Source organism: Peromyscus maniculatus, chromosome 7 (assembly GCF_049852395.1).
Source record: "Peromyscus maniculatus bairdii isolate BWxNUB_F1_BW_parent chromosome 7, HU_Pman_BW_mat_3.1, whole genome shotgun sequence".
NCBI lineage: Eukaryota > Metazoa > Chordata > Mammalia > Rodentia > Cricetidae > Peromyscus > Peromyscus maniculatus.
In genome coordinates this window covers 93,865,004-93,880,191 of record NC_134858.1, presented here as the reverse complement: position 1 = coordinate 93,880,191, position 15,188 = coordinate 93,865,004, and the positions used below count along the sequence as shown (strand labels likewise).

Below are 15,188 nucleotides of genomic sequence, written 5' to 3'. Positions count from 1 at the left end.
CTGTAGACCAGGCTGGCCTAACTCAAGAGAGCTGCCTGCCTCTGCCTCCCACGTGCTGGGATTAAAGGCGTGCGTGAGCCACCACCACTTGGCCAGCCTGTGTCTCCAGCTCCACTTAGTTTAAGACTTGCTGGCATGCTATAATCCTCTCATTAACCCACTTCCTGTCCCAGTGTGCAACGTCTTGGGACAAAAGTCACCTGGTCCATCACCTGCCCTGAAAGATGAGTACTTAGAAGAGATGCTGAGGCGAACCGAGGCCAAATGATAGTGTACTTGAGGCTTGGGGACATCACTATTTGCTGCTGTTTTTCTAATGCCGACAGAAGGCTTCCCACGCAGTATAGGCACTGTGCACTGTGGGGTACCCTGGGGAGCCCTAGGAGCTTCTTCGAAGCTGGGGAGGGGAAGCCGAGGGGCCCACTGATGCTGTTGCCAGAGGCCTCAGCCAGTCCCCATGGCAAGCTTTGGTGTTGGGGAGCCCTTCAGAGACTCAGAACCAGGGCAAGGGAGAATGGGCCTTGCATCTCCTCATTGGCTAAATGAAGATTTCAGTCCTAAAACAGTGTGAGGCTGGGATAGTCACCCCCCAGGAGCCATTAACGATGACACCAACATCCTTTTAAATTATTTATTTTTCTGTATCTCAAATCACAGAATAGTATGATACAATTTTTCTCAAGCTCAACATATTCATTTCAGATGTTTCTTCTTTTACATTATGGACAAAGATGTGTGAATTGATGAAAAAAATCACTCAGAGCTTATTAAAACTAATGCTTCCTAGGCACACCCTGAGCGTCTGTCTGGAGTGGGTGCAGGGAGTGATTTAAATTTTAAATTGAAATTCCCTGTCTCTTCTGGGTAGGCGGTCCCTGAGCTACCCGTAGAGAAACACTGCTTAAGACTTGTTGGTTACCTACTGGAAGGCATTTCAAAAAACACAGAAATAAGTATACAGAAATAGCTCTTCTATAAAAAATTCCATACAAAAATAATAGTCTTTATGCAAAGTTTGAGATACTACAAAATAATATATTAGCCTGTGTACTCAATCTAGGAAGGAAAGTCTCTAATAGGCAGGCGAGATGTGGTTTGCATTTTCCTCCTAACTACTTAGGGCATGACACCAGCGTCTGCTTCATGCAGATAAAGAGCAAAGTCACACTTTTCTGGAGACAGTGGCGAGCAGCACATGAGCAGAGTGAAGCGTCTCCAAATGGAAAGGGAGCCACTGGGTGATGTAGGCCATCTCCTCCCTTCTGTCCAGGTCAAGTGTGGCAGGGTAAACAGGGCACCCAGCTGCTTTACATCACTGATGGGGGGGGGGGTGTCCCCAGAACTCAGGCTAACAACCAGAGCAGGTGGAGGACTGGTCCCATTTCTCAGAATGTTGTCTTAGTACTAGTGGGAAACAGAACAGCACACAGTGGAGAAGCCACTTTCCTAGAGAAGTAGCTGGATCACTGGAGATACGTAAGTATGACAAAATAAAACTGACCTGAGGAGTGTGGACACGCAAAACTAGCACACTTTTTATATTCAGATGATGTCTGAGGAGGAGCAGTTAGTGAGTTTGAAGTCAAGTATGGCCAAGTGATGGCTTCTGAAAAGTCCAAATAATTTGGTTGGAAACGAGCCACTATGGCCCAGATGGCAACTCCACCTCTCAAGCCCCTACCAATGTCCAGAAGAAATGGCCCTGGCCTGGGGAGGGTCTCTTGTGACTGTGACCATCTGCAGCTAGAGTCCTGAGAGGCCCCAAGCTGACAGTGCATGATAGCGCTTGGGAGAAGAGATCCCTCGGGTCCCTCAGATTCTTTTGGCATTTGGCAAGACTGGAGTTGTCTGCATGGCCCTGGTGAAGGTGTGCTTTACAGTACGTGATGATACCCTGACAGAAGTGACCGACTGGACCAGACTGCTACAGAGGCTAAGGGACGCTGGGCCATGAAGCTCTGCATACTTCCACCTCTGAGCGGGTCCCAAGAGATGCTGTCTCCCTTTCTGAGACCCTAGTAGAGAAGACACAAACCCGGACGGACTCTCCACTGTGGCTGCAATGGCTTCTAAGTAGCTTTCTAAGCAGGGAGGACCAAGATCCACTCTGCTAGGATGATAAGAGACCAAGGCACTGGTTCTATAGGGTTTTTTTTTTGTTGTTGTTGTTGTTTAAATATAAAAACCGGTAACTTTCCTCCTGACTCAACACCATGAGGAGTGGCCACCTACCAGGTCAGTGCTGGCACCTGTCAGGGACTCCCAGGAAACATGACATGCCAAAGTTTTCTGTCCTTATCGCCCCACCCCCTTATGTTTATCTTGTGAACATAGATGAATGGGGGAAAACTGGGTCCTACAAACTAACTGTAACTTCAGGTATTTTGCTAATATGTAAGAGGCTACTTCCTGAGGCTTATTATAATTAATAAAGGCTTTTTAGCAATAAGAAGATTAAAGGAAGAATTGTCACATTAGGCTCCCCCTTTAGTGTTTGGCTCAAGTATAGGTTAACAAGACATAGGTGAACCGAATTAGTGAGCTGGAAGGCACATTCTGAGGGTCACTTAGGTGACATGCTGTAGGCTCCTGGCATGCATGTTAGTCTTCAAAAAACTATGTATTAATGAGCATTAGTGCTTGGAGGCAATTGTCCAAGGAACAGAGAAATAGGACACCCCATTGGGAAGCTGGTTCTTAGGTATCTAGTATTTCACCAAAGCCAGTCCATATGCATCATGAGGATCATTTCCCATGTGTTCAGTTCACAATCCACATCTTATGCATCTGCAACTGAATACATGTAAATTCTCCGTCTCAGATCATCGGCCTGTGGCATAGGTTCAATTCAAGGTCATGAGGCTGACCCGAGAACTTTGTGGTCTTGCTCTAGTCCTCACTTGGCCTGTTCATACTAAAGCCAGCTAAGTTTGGTATTTTAACATCCTCCCCGCAAAACAAACCCTGCCAATGCTTACCACTAAGGAGGAAAATTTCAAAGCCCCCTGCAGCAGATTTAGTGAATAAGGAAGTCCATTTTGTTGGGAAGTGAGCTTATAAAACCGACCAGGCTTCCTGCTCTGGTGTGGTTACAGCACAAGCAGCTGAGGCCATTCCTGTCACCTGCTTATTCTGTCTGTCTGACGCGCACACACACACAACCTCTGTTTAGGCTGTCTCGGCATAAATCACACTGTACTTGTAACAGCTCCGCTGTTTCTGACAAGAAGTTGGTTTAGATTTAGAAAGCAGAATTAGGAAGCCATGCAGGGGTACAGTGGGCCATTTCTTCATCTGGATTATCTGACAGGGGTATTCTGAGGACAGTTGGGGATTATCTTCCAAAAATGACACAGTACTGCTACTGCCTTAATTATAAATTTTGCTAACAGCAGTTATCCTCATGCATTCTGACAAAATGGCAGATTTTTTTCTCCCTACCACTTCTTCAAAAGAATAGTAAGAAAGATGCACAACACATTCGCCATGAGCCCATTTTCTGGGGGACTATTTAGAGGGAGTAGATTCTGTTGAGTCCCTTTCTTCCTGTGTAAGGCACAATGCAAACACTGAACAGACTTCTTCGGAGGATAGGCGAAGGGAAACCTGCTGAGCACTGAGGGTCTGAGCGGCTGTGTAGCCTGGTGGAACTGTTCTTCTGGGAGTGTGCGGGCCCACAGCCAGCTGCCCATGTCATCAGGAGAGTGAGAACTGATTGACCACAGTGCTGCTATACACTTGAGAAATGGGACCTCAGGAGGGAAAGTCTCTTGAACACATAAGCAGTGTGCATAGGCAGCTAACAGCTGTGTGCACGGGGCCTGTGTACCTCTCCCACCAAGAGGCCAGACGCTGTGTCCTCAATTTAACTTCCCCTTCCATTTTGATTCCGGCATTATGATTTGGTGTTATTGGACCCAGAGGGATGTGTTTAGGGGAGATAATGAAGACCAGAGTTCATCCTTTTCAACATCTCAATTTAGGCTCTTCCCTTTTTTCTTCCCCCGAGCATGATCTCATTTTGAAGCCCTAGCTGGCTTCAAACCTCTGGGGACCCTTTTGCCTATGGAGGATTACAAGTAAGTGGTACCCGTCTCTGTTCAGTCTAGTTTCTCCCCAGGTAAAGTGTCACACCAGCAGCAACCGAGGACCACAGCGGTGCGATCTCAGACGTCCTCAGAAGTACGTAACAGAGGGACAGGACCACTCTTGACAACACAGTGGGAGAGGGGATGGCCAAAGGTGGGGCACACGAAGACTGAGTCTTTGGTTGTCCCACTCCAGACAAGGATCTCTTGTAGCCCAGACTGGCCTTTGAACTCAGTATGTAGCCAAGGTTGACTTTTAAGTCCTAACCTTTCTGCCTCCATTTCCAAATGCTGGCGTTAGAGGCATACAACATGCCCAGCAGGACTGCCCTCCCTTTTAAAGCCCGTGTTCTGTCAATGTAAAGCATACAGCAGCAGGGATGAGATAAACTGGAAAGTTCCTTGAGAACTCTTGCAAGGATTTTGCTGCCTGGTAAAGGGTGTAATGCATGCATTTGCTTTAAGTTCTGAAAAATCTTAGGCCCCCAGTAGCTCAATATTTTGAAGACTAAAAAAGCAACTGTTACCTTTGACCTCTCCAGGTCTCTGCTAGGCTCCCTTAAGTACAGACAGAAATGGTAGTGATAAAAGTTGAACACTCGGGCTTGTACTACAGCTTCCTCCTGACACTGAGTTTCCTCTCCAAGGCATCTGAGCTGGACCTGTGCATTCCTATCAGTGTTAATGACCTCAGAACATGTAAGGCAACCAAAGCTTTTCCTTCTCGCTCAAGCTTCCTGCACAGGACTAAAAAGAGCAGCATTTGGATTGCGCCTGGTGCGGGACCCACAGAAGCCAGAGACACGGGATCAGACAAACCTGTGTGACTAGAGCTGGTTTCAGATGGATTCTCTTATCATTCCCTGCCCCTCCCCCCTTCAAGGCCTTATGTGTTGGTAAGTTGGGTTTGGCTTGGCAGTGGACACCCACGCTCCCCTACTGAGAGGAGCAGAAATCACAGACATACTGTAGTAGTCTCATGGCATCTTTGGCTTTGAAACCACATATGACACATCACGCTAGCATGGATGCAGTCAACTGGAGTGTTCAAGGTTTTAACAAAAACACTGAATATTGAGTTAGTTTGAAATGCAATTTACCCAGGAATAAATCTGATAAGGTCATTTTGATAATTAAAATATGAAAAAGATAACATGTATAAGAGAACAATGATGTTCATATTCTTGAAATAAAGACAAAAGTAATGACATTTGGTTCATTTTCACAAATTGCACATGGGTAAAATCATACAGTACTGCAGACAGCTACAGACAAGCAATTTGGTCAAAGAATTTGCTTCTTTGTTTCATTGTAAATTAAAAGCTGTATGAAATGCATAGCTTTGATTAAAACTATAAACACAGATTCCCTCTCCACAGTAAAACTCCAATGTAGAATGCTGGCAAAGGCAGTGCTGGCGAGGTCGGTAATGCACAGGGAAATGCTATTCTATTTTGGCTTCCAGAAGGAGCCCTAGAAACTCCTATGCACCAATGCATTGACAAACGGTCACTTCAGTTCACCGTCAATTATTCTAAACGTCATCTAGGTACTTAAAAGTTAGTTAGCGCTCTCTCCCTTCGAGAAGCTAAGGCAGCAGATGCATGAAACACCTCAGCTAGACTGCCGACTAGCTCAGCAGTTCATCTGCGCTCCTCAGGCCACAAGGACTGCGATCTACATCCCTCACCTTACACCCACTGGGACGTTCAAGATCACTCCTGCCTATGTAAGACAGCCCAACAAGGGAGAGAACATCATCACTGCGTACTGTTCCCTGCAGCAATCAAGTCTAAATGCTCCCACACTGTGGGGTCTTCAAACCCACCTCCCTGAAAACAAACTTCACTGCCGTTCTCTCGCAGAAAGCATGCTTTGTTGGCCATGATGAAGCCACTGCTGTGCTGCTCAGTTTTCATCCACGCTAGGTTACCTTTCATTTCAATCATCTCAGCCTTCATGGACTTTGCTTATTGTGTTTCTCTAGTTCTCACTAAACACAAATGCAAACAAAGGCGAAGACGGAAGCAATCATTTCAAAACACAAGAGCTCACACTAAAGACACACATGAGCATCAAATATTAAAACATGAGTGTTCTCCTGTCTTTATTCTGGGGAGGAGGAGTCTTCCTCCTCGTCCTCGTCGTCCTCCTCGTTGAATGAACAGGGTGTCTCGCCACGGGACTCGGAGCAGTGAGAGGCCGCACTGCTGGACTGCTGACTGTCTGGGCCGGGGAACTGCCCGGTTGCTAAGGCCACTTCAGCATCCAAGCACAAGCCTTGGCTTACACTAGTGAGTAAGTTGAAACACACGGGTTCGTTAATGCAGTGTGGACATCTCTTTCTTTTTGCACAGACAGGAAGAAAAACAGGAAGGAGGTGCCAGTGGGCACCTAACCTAACCCACCTGCTGCAGCAGCAACACCTCCCTAGCTCTCCACAGGAGAGGCAGCTCTCTGTGGCTTGCTTTTCTCACTTTGAAAACAATACATACCTTGACTGGGGCATGGTGGCATTAGTGGTCAGGTCTAGATTTGAAACTGATTGGGTAGAGTTCAAAAGGAGTCCCTGATTTAACCAAGAAGGTCCTGTAGAGATATCTGTAAGATAAAACAAACACCAAAAAAAAAAAAAAGAAAAAGAAACTGTGGGCTCTGAACTCTGTGGCTGCTCTGCTGTGGTCTGAAGCAAGCATGGGTTATGTCTTGGTATAGCTGGACAGTTCTCTTGCCCTGTGAAGAACCTGCATAATTTTTGGGGGGTGGGGGGTGGGAGCACAAATAAATTCTTGAACAAGAATGGGAAGAATACAGGAAGGCAGACTTCAGGGAGAAAGAATTTCAAGTAAAACTATCACTGCCTTTTAGTTGAAGGTTTTTTTTTTTTTTCAAGACTTAGCTTATTATTTTTAAATCACGTGTATGTGTGTCTGTGAAAGCCTAAGCGGGGGTATATGTACACGAGGTGCCCCTGGAGGAAGAAGTGTTGGACTGCCCTGCCGCAGAGCCCAACACGAACTGAACTTACGTCTTCCGCAAGAGCAGTATGCACTCTTAACTACTGGGCCAGCTCTCTAACCTTTGTTTTTCTTTATGTAAGACCTGACAAGGTAGCCTACTGGGTACAGTAAGCATGTGGTCAGAATGTGGACTATCTTGCACATCTGGTGTCCTTACCATGAAAGACTATGATTGTGATATTAACAGCCAAGGCCAGGATTGGACAGAGACACAACAATCAGAAATGCCTTAGAACACACAGCTTACGGATCAGGCACACACTCTTATCACCCTTTCCCCAACCTCTCACATGGTGTGCATGGATGGTGTGTGCATACATGTGTGCAGATGCATTGCTGAGATAGGGTCTCTCTCTCTCTCTCGATAAGACTCAGGGCTTGCTGCTCAGGGTAGGCCAGCAGGCCAGCAAGCCCCAGGGCTCCTCCCATGGGTGTCCCTTGGACGGGGTATACTCCCGGAGCAGCACACCTGGCTTTCCCAGGGCTGGAGACTGACTACAGCGCGTCACCAGCTGCACCAGCTCCGCAGCCCACGGCACTGCACTTTAGGGTCTACTCAGGTGAACTCACTACAGCTGCTCATCAGTGATCTATGGCTTGTCCTGACTAGGTTTGCCTCCGCCCCCACCTCGGGTGTCATTTGCTTTACAATTCAAAACAGTCTTATTTTAAAAGGTGTGCTTTGAATGTGGTCATTTTTATTACGCAGTCATTTTTTTAAATTTATTTTATGTGTATGGGTATTTTGCCTGCATGAGTGTCTGTGTACCAGTTTCATGCGTAGTTCCCACGGAGGCCAAAAGAAGGCATTAGATTCGTTGGAACTCAAGTTACAGCTGGTTGTAAGGTACCATGCGGGTGCTGGGAACTGAACCTGGGTCCTCTGGAAGAGCAGCCCATGCTCTTAACTCCTGAGCCATCTCCCCAGGTCTGCAATCATGGTTTGAGTAAAGGTGAGCAGACATGAGGTGTTTCAGCTCGCAGGAAACCAGAAGGGCATGTCCTGGCATCTCTCTTTCCCTGCATATGCCATGCTTCTCCCCGGGGTCACAGCAGATGAGTTCTTACTGCGCTGTCCCTTGCAGGATGCCCCGTCTAGAATGTTGGCTCAGAGAAAACTGTAACCTGAATGTCTAGGGACCTCAGAAGGAATGAATGGACGTATATAGCGTCTTTCAACACTGACTTTTCTCCTTCAGTTTTTTGAGACAGGGTTCCCCCATGTAACAGCCCCACCTGTCCTGGAACTCACTTAGTCCAGGCTGGTCTCGAACTCACAAAGATCCACCTGCCTCTGCCTCCCAAGTGCTGGGATTAAAGGCGTGTGCCACCACACTTGGCCAACAGTGACTTTAATAGACAGTAAAAGCTTTAGAAACACAGTACTAAAAAAAGATCTCACATCACTGAGTGCTATGGGATGTCTTTCTGTATACTGTGAATGTGTGTGGCTCCCACTGGATAATATATAAAGCTGCTTTGGCCTGTGGCAAGAAAGCTTACAGCCAGGCGGGAAATCCAAGAAGATATATAAAGGGAGAGCTGGGAGAGATGGGAACCAGCCGTGCCCAAGGAGCAACAAGTGCACGCAGACCGGTAATGCCGAGGCCACATGGCAACACAGAGATTAATAGAAATGGGTTGTTATAAGAGCTGGCCAGCAAGGACCTCGAGCCATACACTTTGTAATTAATATAAGCCTCTGAGTAATTATTTTATAAGCAGCTTCAGGACCATAGATAAGAGAGATTTGTCTGGACCTTGGGGCTGGGCAGGACTGGAGAAACTTCCATCTACAACTGGGCATGGTGGTGCCCACCTTTAATCCCAGCACTTGGGGTTATAGGCAGGCAGATCTCTCAGTTTGAGGGTATCCTGGTCTACAAAGCCAGGGTTACAAAGAGAAAACCTATCTTGGGGTGGGTGTGGGGGACTCACATTATAAGGCAAACCCCAATGCAGCTACTCAGAAAATAGTTTTTTTTTAAATAAGCTTTTATTGTACTTTTAAATGTACACTCCCTTTCACTATTTTTATTTCTGTTGACCTGTGTGTGGCTGTCCATGCAGGAGAGTGAGGACAACTTCAGCAGTTGACCCTCTCCTTCCAACACGTAGGTCCTGGAGATCAAACTTGGGTTGCCAGGCTTGGCAGGAAACACTTTACCCACCAAACCATGCAGGCAGCCCTTGAGCTTTTGTGCGTGCGTGCGTGCGTGCGTGCGTCTGTGTGAGTGAGTGTGTGTGTATGCCATGGCATGCTTGTGGAAGTCGGTGGACTCTGGGAGCTGGTTCCCGCCCTCCAGCTGGCTGAGGCAGGGTCTCGTTTTTGCTGCTGCACTGCCTGCTCCTCGCAGCTGCTCTGTGAACCTCTGGCCAGTCTGTCTCTGCTTCCTCACCTCCCTGCAGGAATTCCGAGATAAAGAGGCACACCACCACATACGCTTTTGCGGGTGTTTCGAGGATGAACCTCAGGTCCAGCTATGCTCCTGCCCACTCAGCCATCTCCCCACCCCCTTTATAGTATTATTTTTGTAATTACTGTGCAAAACCCATGGACCTGTATGTACTAGAATTCTGTCTAGCCCCCGAGAGACTGTTCCCGTGTACTAAATGACTACAGTAACTTGAGATTGGCCTCCTGAGCCTTTCTCTGCACAAGCTAAGGCAGCTGTGAGAAAAAAAGACTTCAATTCTAAGAAGAACAGCAGATTGTGAATACATTTAATAAGAACAAGTCTGAACAAGATGAAATTAAGAGCTGGAATCCTGTGCTGAATATGAATTGGCACACAGAACTGTGGAAACTTTCTGCTGGGTCACAGCTATTCAGTTGTGAGCATTATAGACTGTATCTCCTCTCTACAATGGGTCTGAAAAGGCCACATTTCTTTCACATTATTACAGGCTCTGCACAGTGGTTCTCACACTCTTGTCCAAGGGCCATTCCCTCCCTTTCACACGAAAGGCACATGTCCCTTTGAACTGACAGGAAAATCTGTAGCCCAGTCTACAAATGAGGTCATGAAGAGATCAAACCAGAGCCTGCTAATCGCCCTGAACCTTTCTATTGGGAATAAGTGAAAAAAACTTCTGGTGATTTATTGAGTAAGCCCTTTATTCAGACACTGCTGGACTTCCAGTCCAATGAGGCTAATGAAACAGCAAGATCCGTGCCCGAGACCATGGAGCAGAGGGAGCAGGAGCAGGGCATGGGGGTCAGCTGAGGAGGTGCAGAGGGAGCAGTGCATGGGGGGTCAGCTGAGGGGGTGCAGAGGGAGCAGCGCATGGGGGTCAGCTGAGGGGGAGCAGAGGGAGCAGGAGCAGTGCATGGGGGGTCAGTGAGGGGGTGCAGAGGGAGCAGGAGCAGGGCATGGGGGGTCAGCTGAGGGGGTGCAGAGGGAGCAGGAGCAGTGCATGGGGGGTCAGCTGAGGGGGTGCAGAGGGAGCAGGAGCAGTGCATGGGGGGTCAGCTGAGGGGGTGCAGAGGGAGCAGGAGCAGTGCATGGGGGGTCAGCTGAGGGGGTGCAGAGGGAGCAGGAGCAGCACATGGGGGTCAGCTGAGGGGGTGCAGAGGGAGCAGGAGCAGCGCATGGGGGGTCAGCTGAGGGGGTGCAGAGGGAGCAGGAGCAGCACATGGGGGTCAGCTGAGGGGGTGCAGAGGGAGCAGGAGCAGTGCATGGGGGGTCAGCTGAGGGGGTGCAGAGGGAGCAGGAGCAGCACATGGGGGTCAGCTGAGGGGGAGCAGAGGGAGCAGGAGCAGCGCATGGGGGGTCAGCTGAGGGGGTGCAGAGGGAGCAGCACATGGGGGGTCAGTGAGGAGGTGCAGAGGGAGCAGCGCATGGGGGGTCAGCTGAGGGGGTGCAGTGGGAGCAGGGCATGGGGGTCAGCTGAGGGGGTGCAGAGGGAGCAGGGCATGGGGGTCAGCTGAGGGGGTGCAGAGGGAGCAGTGCATGGGGGGTCAGCTGAGGGGGTGCAGAGGGAGCAGGAGCAGGGCATGGGGGGTCAGCTGAGGAGGTGCAAACTGCCTTGGTCATGGTGTTTTATCACAGCAACAGAAAATTAAGACATTTCTGCTCTGTGAATTCCGATCTACTGAACAGATAAACACAGCATTCTATTAAAGTGAGGTGAGGTATATGTTTTATAATATTTTGTTTGTGTTCTGACAAATAAAGCTTGTTTGGAGATCAGAGAAGCAGAGCAGCCAGCCACCAGACCGAATGGGAGATCCTGTCTCCACCCACCTTACACTCCTGAGTGCTGGGATTAAAGGGGTGAGCCACCACTGACTGGCTGGCTGTTTCTCTTTAGGTTGATTCAGTTCCTGTAGCCCAGGGTGGCCTTAACTCCTCATCTTCCTGCTTCCTCCCAAGTGCTGGGATTCAAGGCGTGTGCCATCATTGCCTGGCCTCTATGGTTAACTAGTGGCTGCTCTGCCCTCTGATCTCCAGGCGAGCTTTATTTATCAGAACACAAACAAAATATCATCTTTTTTTTTTTTTTTTTTTTTTTTTGGTAAACTACTCTAAGGTCTCCTAAGAGAGAATTACAAACAAAACCCCAAACCAAACTTCTAGCAATCTTTTCACTTAAAAGCTTTATAAGACTCTACTTAAACACTCAGAGTTACAGAGAAAACACATCATTGTGGACCCAAACTTAGTGATGAGTCAGCCATGTTTTTGTATAATACATACTGTATAGATGGTAAGTTTGTAATCCTCTAAAAAACAGACTTTTGAAAAAACCAAAGTCACAAGTTCATTATATAAAGGATCAGAGAACTCCACCCAGTGAAGCTAGGACCGATTCTGCGAGAATGTTTACCAAGTGAGTCTGACACTCATCAGGAGCGTGGCAGCATCTCCAGCATACCTGTGATATAGCCTTCTAAAGCTTTCGGAACCAGTGACTTGGCAATTTTCAGGTTTTCCAGAGAGCATCTGCCTAACTCCAGACCAAAGGACATTCCCATCCGCTTCAGTACTTCTATGTCATCATGGATCTCAAAGGTGTTATCAAAATTAAAAAGGTATTCAAATCTGCAAAATAAGGCGAGGGTGAGGAGGGCAAGTGAGACGGCTCCGCAGGGGAGTGCCCGACGCCAACCCCGACAACTTGAGTTTAGTTCCCCAGATATCTCTCTCTCTCTCTCTCTCTCTCTCTCTCTCTCTCTCTCTCTCTCTCTCTCTCTCTCTCTCACACACACACACACACACACACACACACCCCTAAATACACAAATTTAATAATTATTTTTTTAAAAAGAAATAAAGGAGGCCAGGTGGTGGTAGTGCATACTTTTAATCCCAGCATCCAGGAGACAGAGGCAGGCAGATCTCTGTGTTCAAGTCCAGCCTTGTCTACAAGAGCAAGTTCCAGGACAAGCCAGGGCTACATAGAGAAATCCTGTCTCAACAAAACAAAACAACCCAAAAAGCAAACAAAAATGAAGGAAAAGAAAGGAAGAAGTATGGGGTTTGGTGCCCCAGAGCTCTGGAAGGTCTTACAACCTGTGCTTTGCTTCTTTAATTTACTTATTGTGGTCTTCAGTAGACTGGCTTGTAGCCTTAAGGAAATAGAGTGAATGCTCCATTAGTTTCCCTGAGTCAACAGCTAGCCACAGCATACTCAAGTCAATCCTAAAAGCTTTCTCAAACTTTGTTTGGAGATGAGGTTGTGCCACACTAAACAGTTTGGTTTGAACTCTTGGACTCAGGGATCCTTTTAGGTAGTTGGGACTTCAGGCACTTGAACTGAGCATACTTGAATTAAATGGAAGACAATTTTAACAAGGTGAACCCAGCTTAGCTTGAGGAGCTAAGAATAATATCTTAAGCAAGTGTCACAGGGCTCACTATGGTGGCTCATGCCTGTAATGCCATTACTTGGAAGGTTACAGCAGGATGATTCCTATGAGTTTAAAGCCATCTTAGGTTACAAAGGTTCTAGTCCAGCCTAGTCTACAGAGTGAGAATCTAGCACAAATAAAAGAACCACATCCAAAGTACATAGCACCTATCAGAATGTTCTTGAAAAGTAGTCAGTTTAGACGTCTAGCTACACAGTACATCCAGAAGCAAAGAAAGGGCCAGCAAGATGCAGCCTAAGCTTGATCCCCAGCAAATACTCTGGAAGGGCAGAACTTAGTCCTTCTAGCCAGGCCTGAGGCCTCCATGCACAGGTCTCATTTCTGGACTGTTTGTTCTAGTGCAGGTTCTGAACAATAGTGGGTTTTAACTTGTTATGGTAAAGTTTGTGATGTTGAGACTTACAGTACATCTTAAACCAGGGCAAAACTTATACTTACAGCATGAAGCTGAAGTCTGAGTCTGAATAAAGTAGATTAACAAGCTTACAATTAACTGGAAGTGGGTACTTGCCAGAGGGATGATTTCAGGCATTTTTACATGCAGATGGCTTTATAAAGTTAATTTCATTGTGGGAAAGCCTCCTGGCTAATTAAGGGTGAGATTGCTTCACCAAAGTAACTGACAGACAAGATTACGGACCTACCTCAAATAACAAGTGTGTACAAGCTGCTCCATGAAGGGATGCCAGGCAAGGCATGAGTCAGTGACCACCCAAGGCAGAGAACCAAAACAGATCAGCCTGGGTGAACAGTATCCATAAACTGCTAAGGTCAATGGTTCCAAATTTTCCTGACATTATTTTTTAATTCTTTAAAATTTATTTATTTAGGCAGGTCTCTCTTATGCAGTTCTCCTGGCTGGCCAATGCTGGCCAACTCATAGCAACCTTTCTGCTCAACTTCCAAGAACTGGGTTTACAGTTTGTACTACATGGTCAGCTGTGGAAGCCCTTTAACCTAAGAAGAGAATGTTACAGTCCCTCATAAAAAGAAGAGACTAATTGTAAGAGTAATTACAGTATGACATTTATAGGTCACTTCCGAAGATGTTAATCACTGTGAAGACTTCTTATAATATGTTGATAGTCCTCTTAGACACAAGTTTCTGTTATGATAACTGATAGTCCTCTTAGACACAGGTTTCTATGTTATGATAATTGACAGTCCTCTTAGACACAGGTTTCTGTACAGTCTATGGATGTGAATAACTCTGTCATGTAACATTTTACTGGACTAGATATTGTGTAAATGTATCTATAGTTTTTATAAACTGGCAAAATAAATAACTGATCTTAATTTCTTAGTTCTTGAATTCTTACACATTGTTTTAGTGTGTGTGCTACGGAACATGTGTGGAGGTCAGTGAACACGTTTTTAGAGTTGGTTGTCTCCTTCTACCAGTGTGGTTTGAGGATCAGAATCAGGTCATCAGGTTCGGCAGCAAATACCTTTATCACTGAGCCATTTTGCTGGCCCTAACTTTTATTTCTGTGGAGGAAGGAATGAGATCTCAGAGAGGCTAAGACATTTAAAGAGTGAAAACTGCTTGTCCCTAAGAACAGCAACTAGCACTAATAAAACGCAGTAACAAGCAGATCTTGAAAAAGCATTATCCTCACAAGGCTGTAAACAGAGTTCCATGGAGCAGGCAGGTAAAGGAGCTCCAATCCACAACTGGAAGCCTTCTGGTTCTCTATGCACCTCTAACTTCCTCCTGAAAGGAGCCTAAGCTACAATGAATGCTCTACTTTGAAAAGTGCTACTTCACATTTGCTACAGTGTGTCACTTTTATTTAAATTGTTTAAAAGATGTATTGATTTACGCGTTCACACATTTGGTGTCCTCCTCTATCACTCTCCAATTTCTTTGAGGCCGGTTCTCTCACTGAACCTGGGCGCTCAGGTTTGAGCTAGGCTGGCTGAGCGCGCTCCAATTCCCCGCACTGTTAGCATGACCCCATGCCCCGGCCCCGCCCCTAGCTAGGGCTACAGGGAAGCATGGCCCACCCAGGGTTACATGGGCGGGGGATCCAAACTCAGGACTCTGCGTTTACAGCAAGCACCCTCCTCACTGCCATCTCCCCGGTCTTCTCCCCAGGATTTTAAGGTTCATTTGTTCATGAATTCACTTATTCATGAATCAACCAAGGCAGCGGGTGTTACAGCATGTGGGAGGTCCTGGAGGAAGTTGAAATCAATGCCATC

General features: G+C 46.9%; 1 protein-coding gene across 30 annotated transcripts in view; it reads right to left on the bottom strand.

The window, feature by feature from the left end:
* Window positions 1-617: 617 nt before the first annotated feature.
* Tfdp2 (transcription factor Dp-2) overlaps window positions 618-15,188 on the bottom strand; it is a 128,904-nt gene continuing 114,333 nt past the window's right edge. For 28 of the 30 annotated variants that reach the window (XM_015994092.3, XM_015994090.3, XM_076576855.1 and 25 more), the window contains 3 exons: window positions 11,987-12,153; window positions 6,584-6,689; window positions 618-6,379 (listed from right to left, as the gene is read on the bottom strand). In XM_015994092.3, coding sequence (XP_015849578.1) covers window positions 6,196-6,379; window positions 6,584-6,689; window positions 11,987-12,153 — 457 coding nt within the window. In that variant the 3' untranslated portion in view covers window positions 618-6,195. The remainder of the gene's footprint in view (window positions 6,380-6,583; window positions 6,690-11,986; window positions 12,154-15,188) is intronic. The other 2 variants (XM_076576844.1, XM_076576861.1) reach the window with 1 other exon arrangement.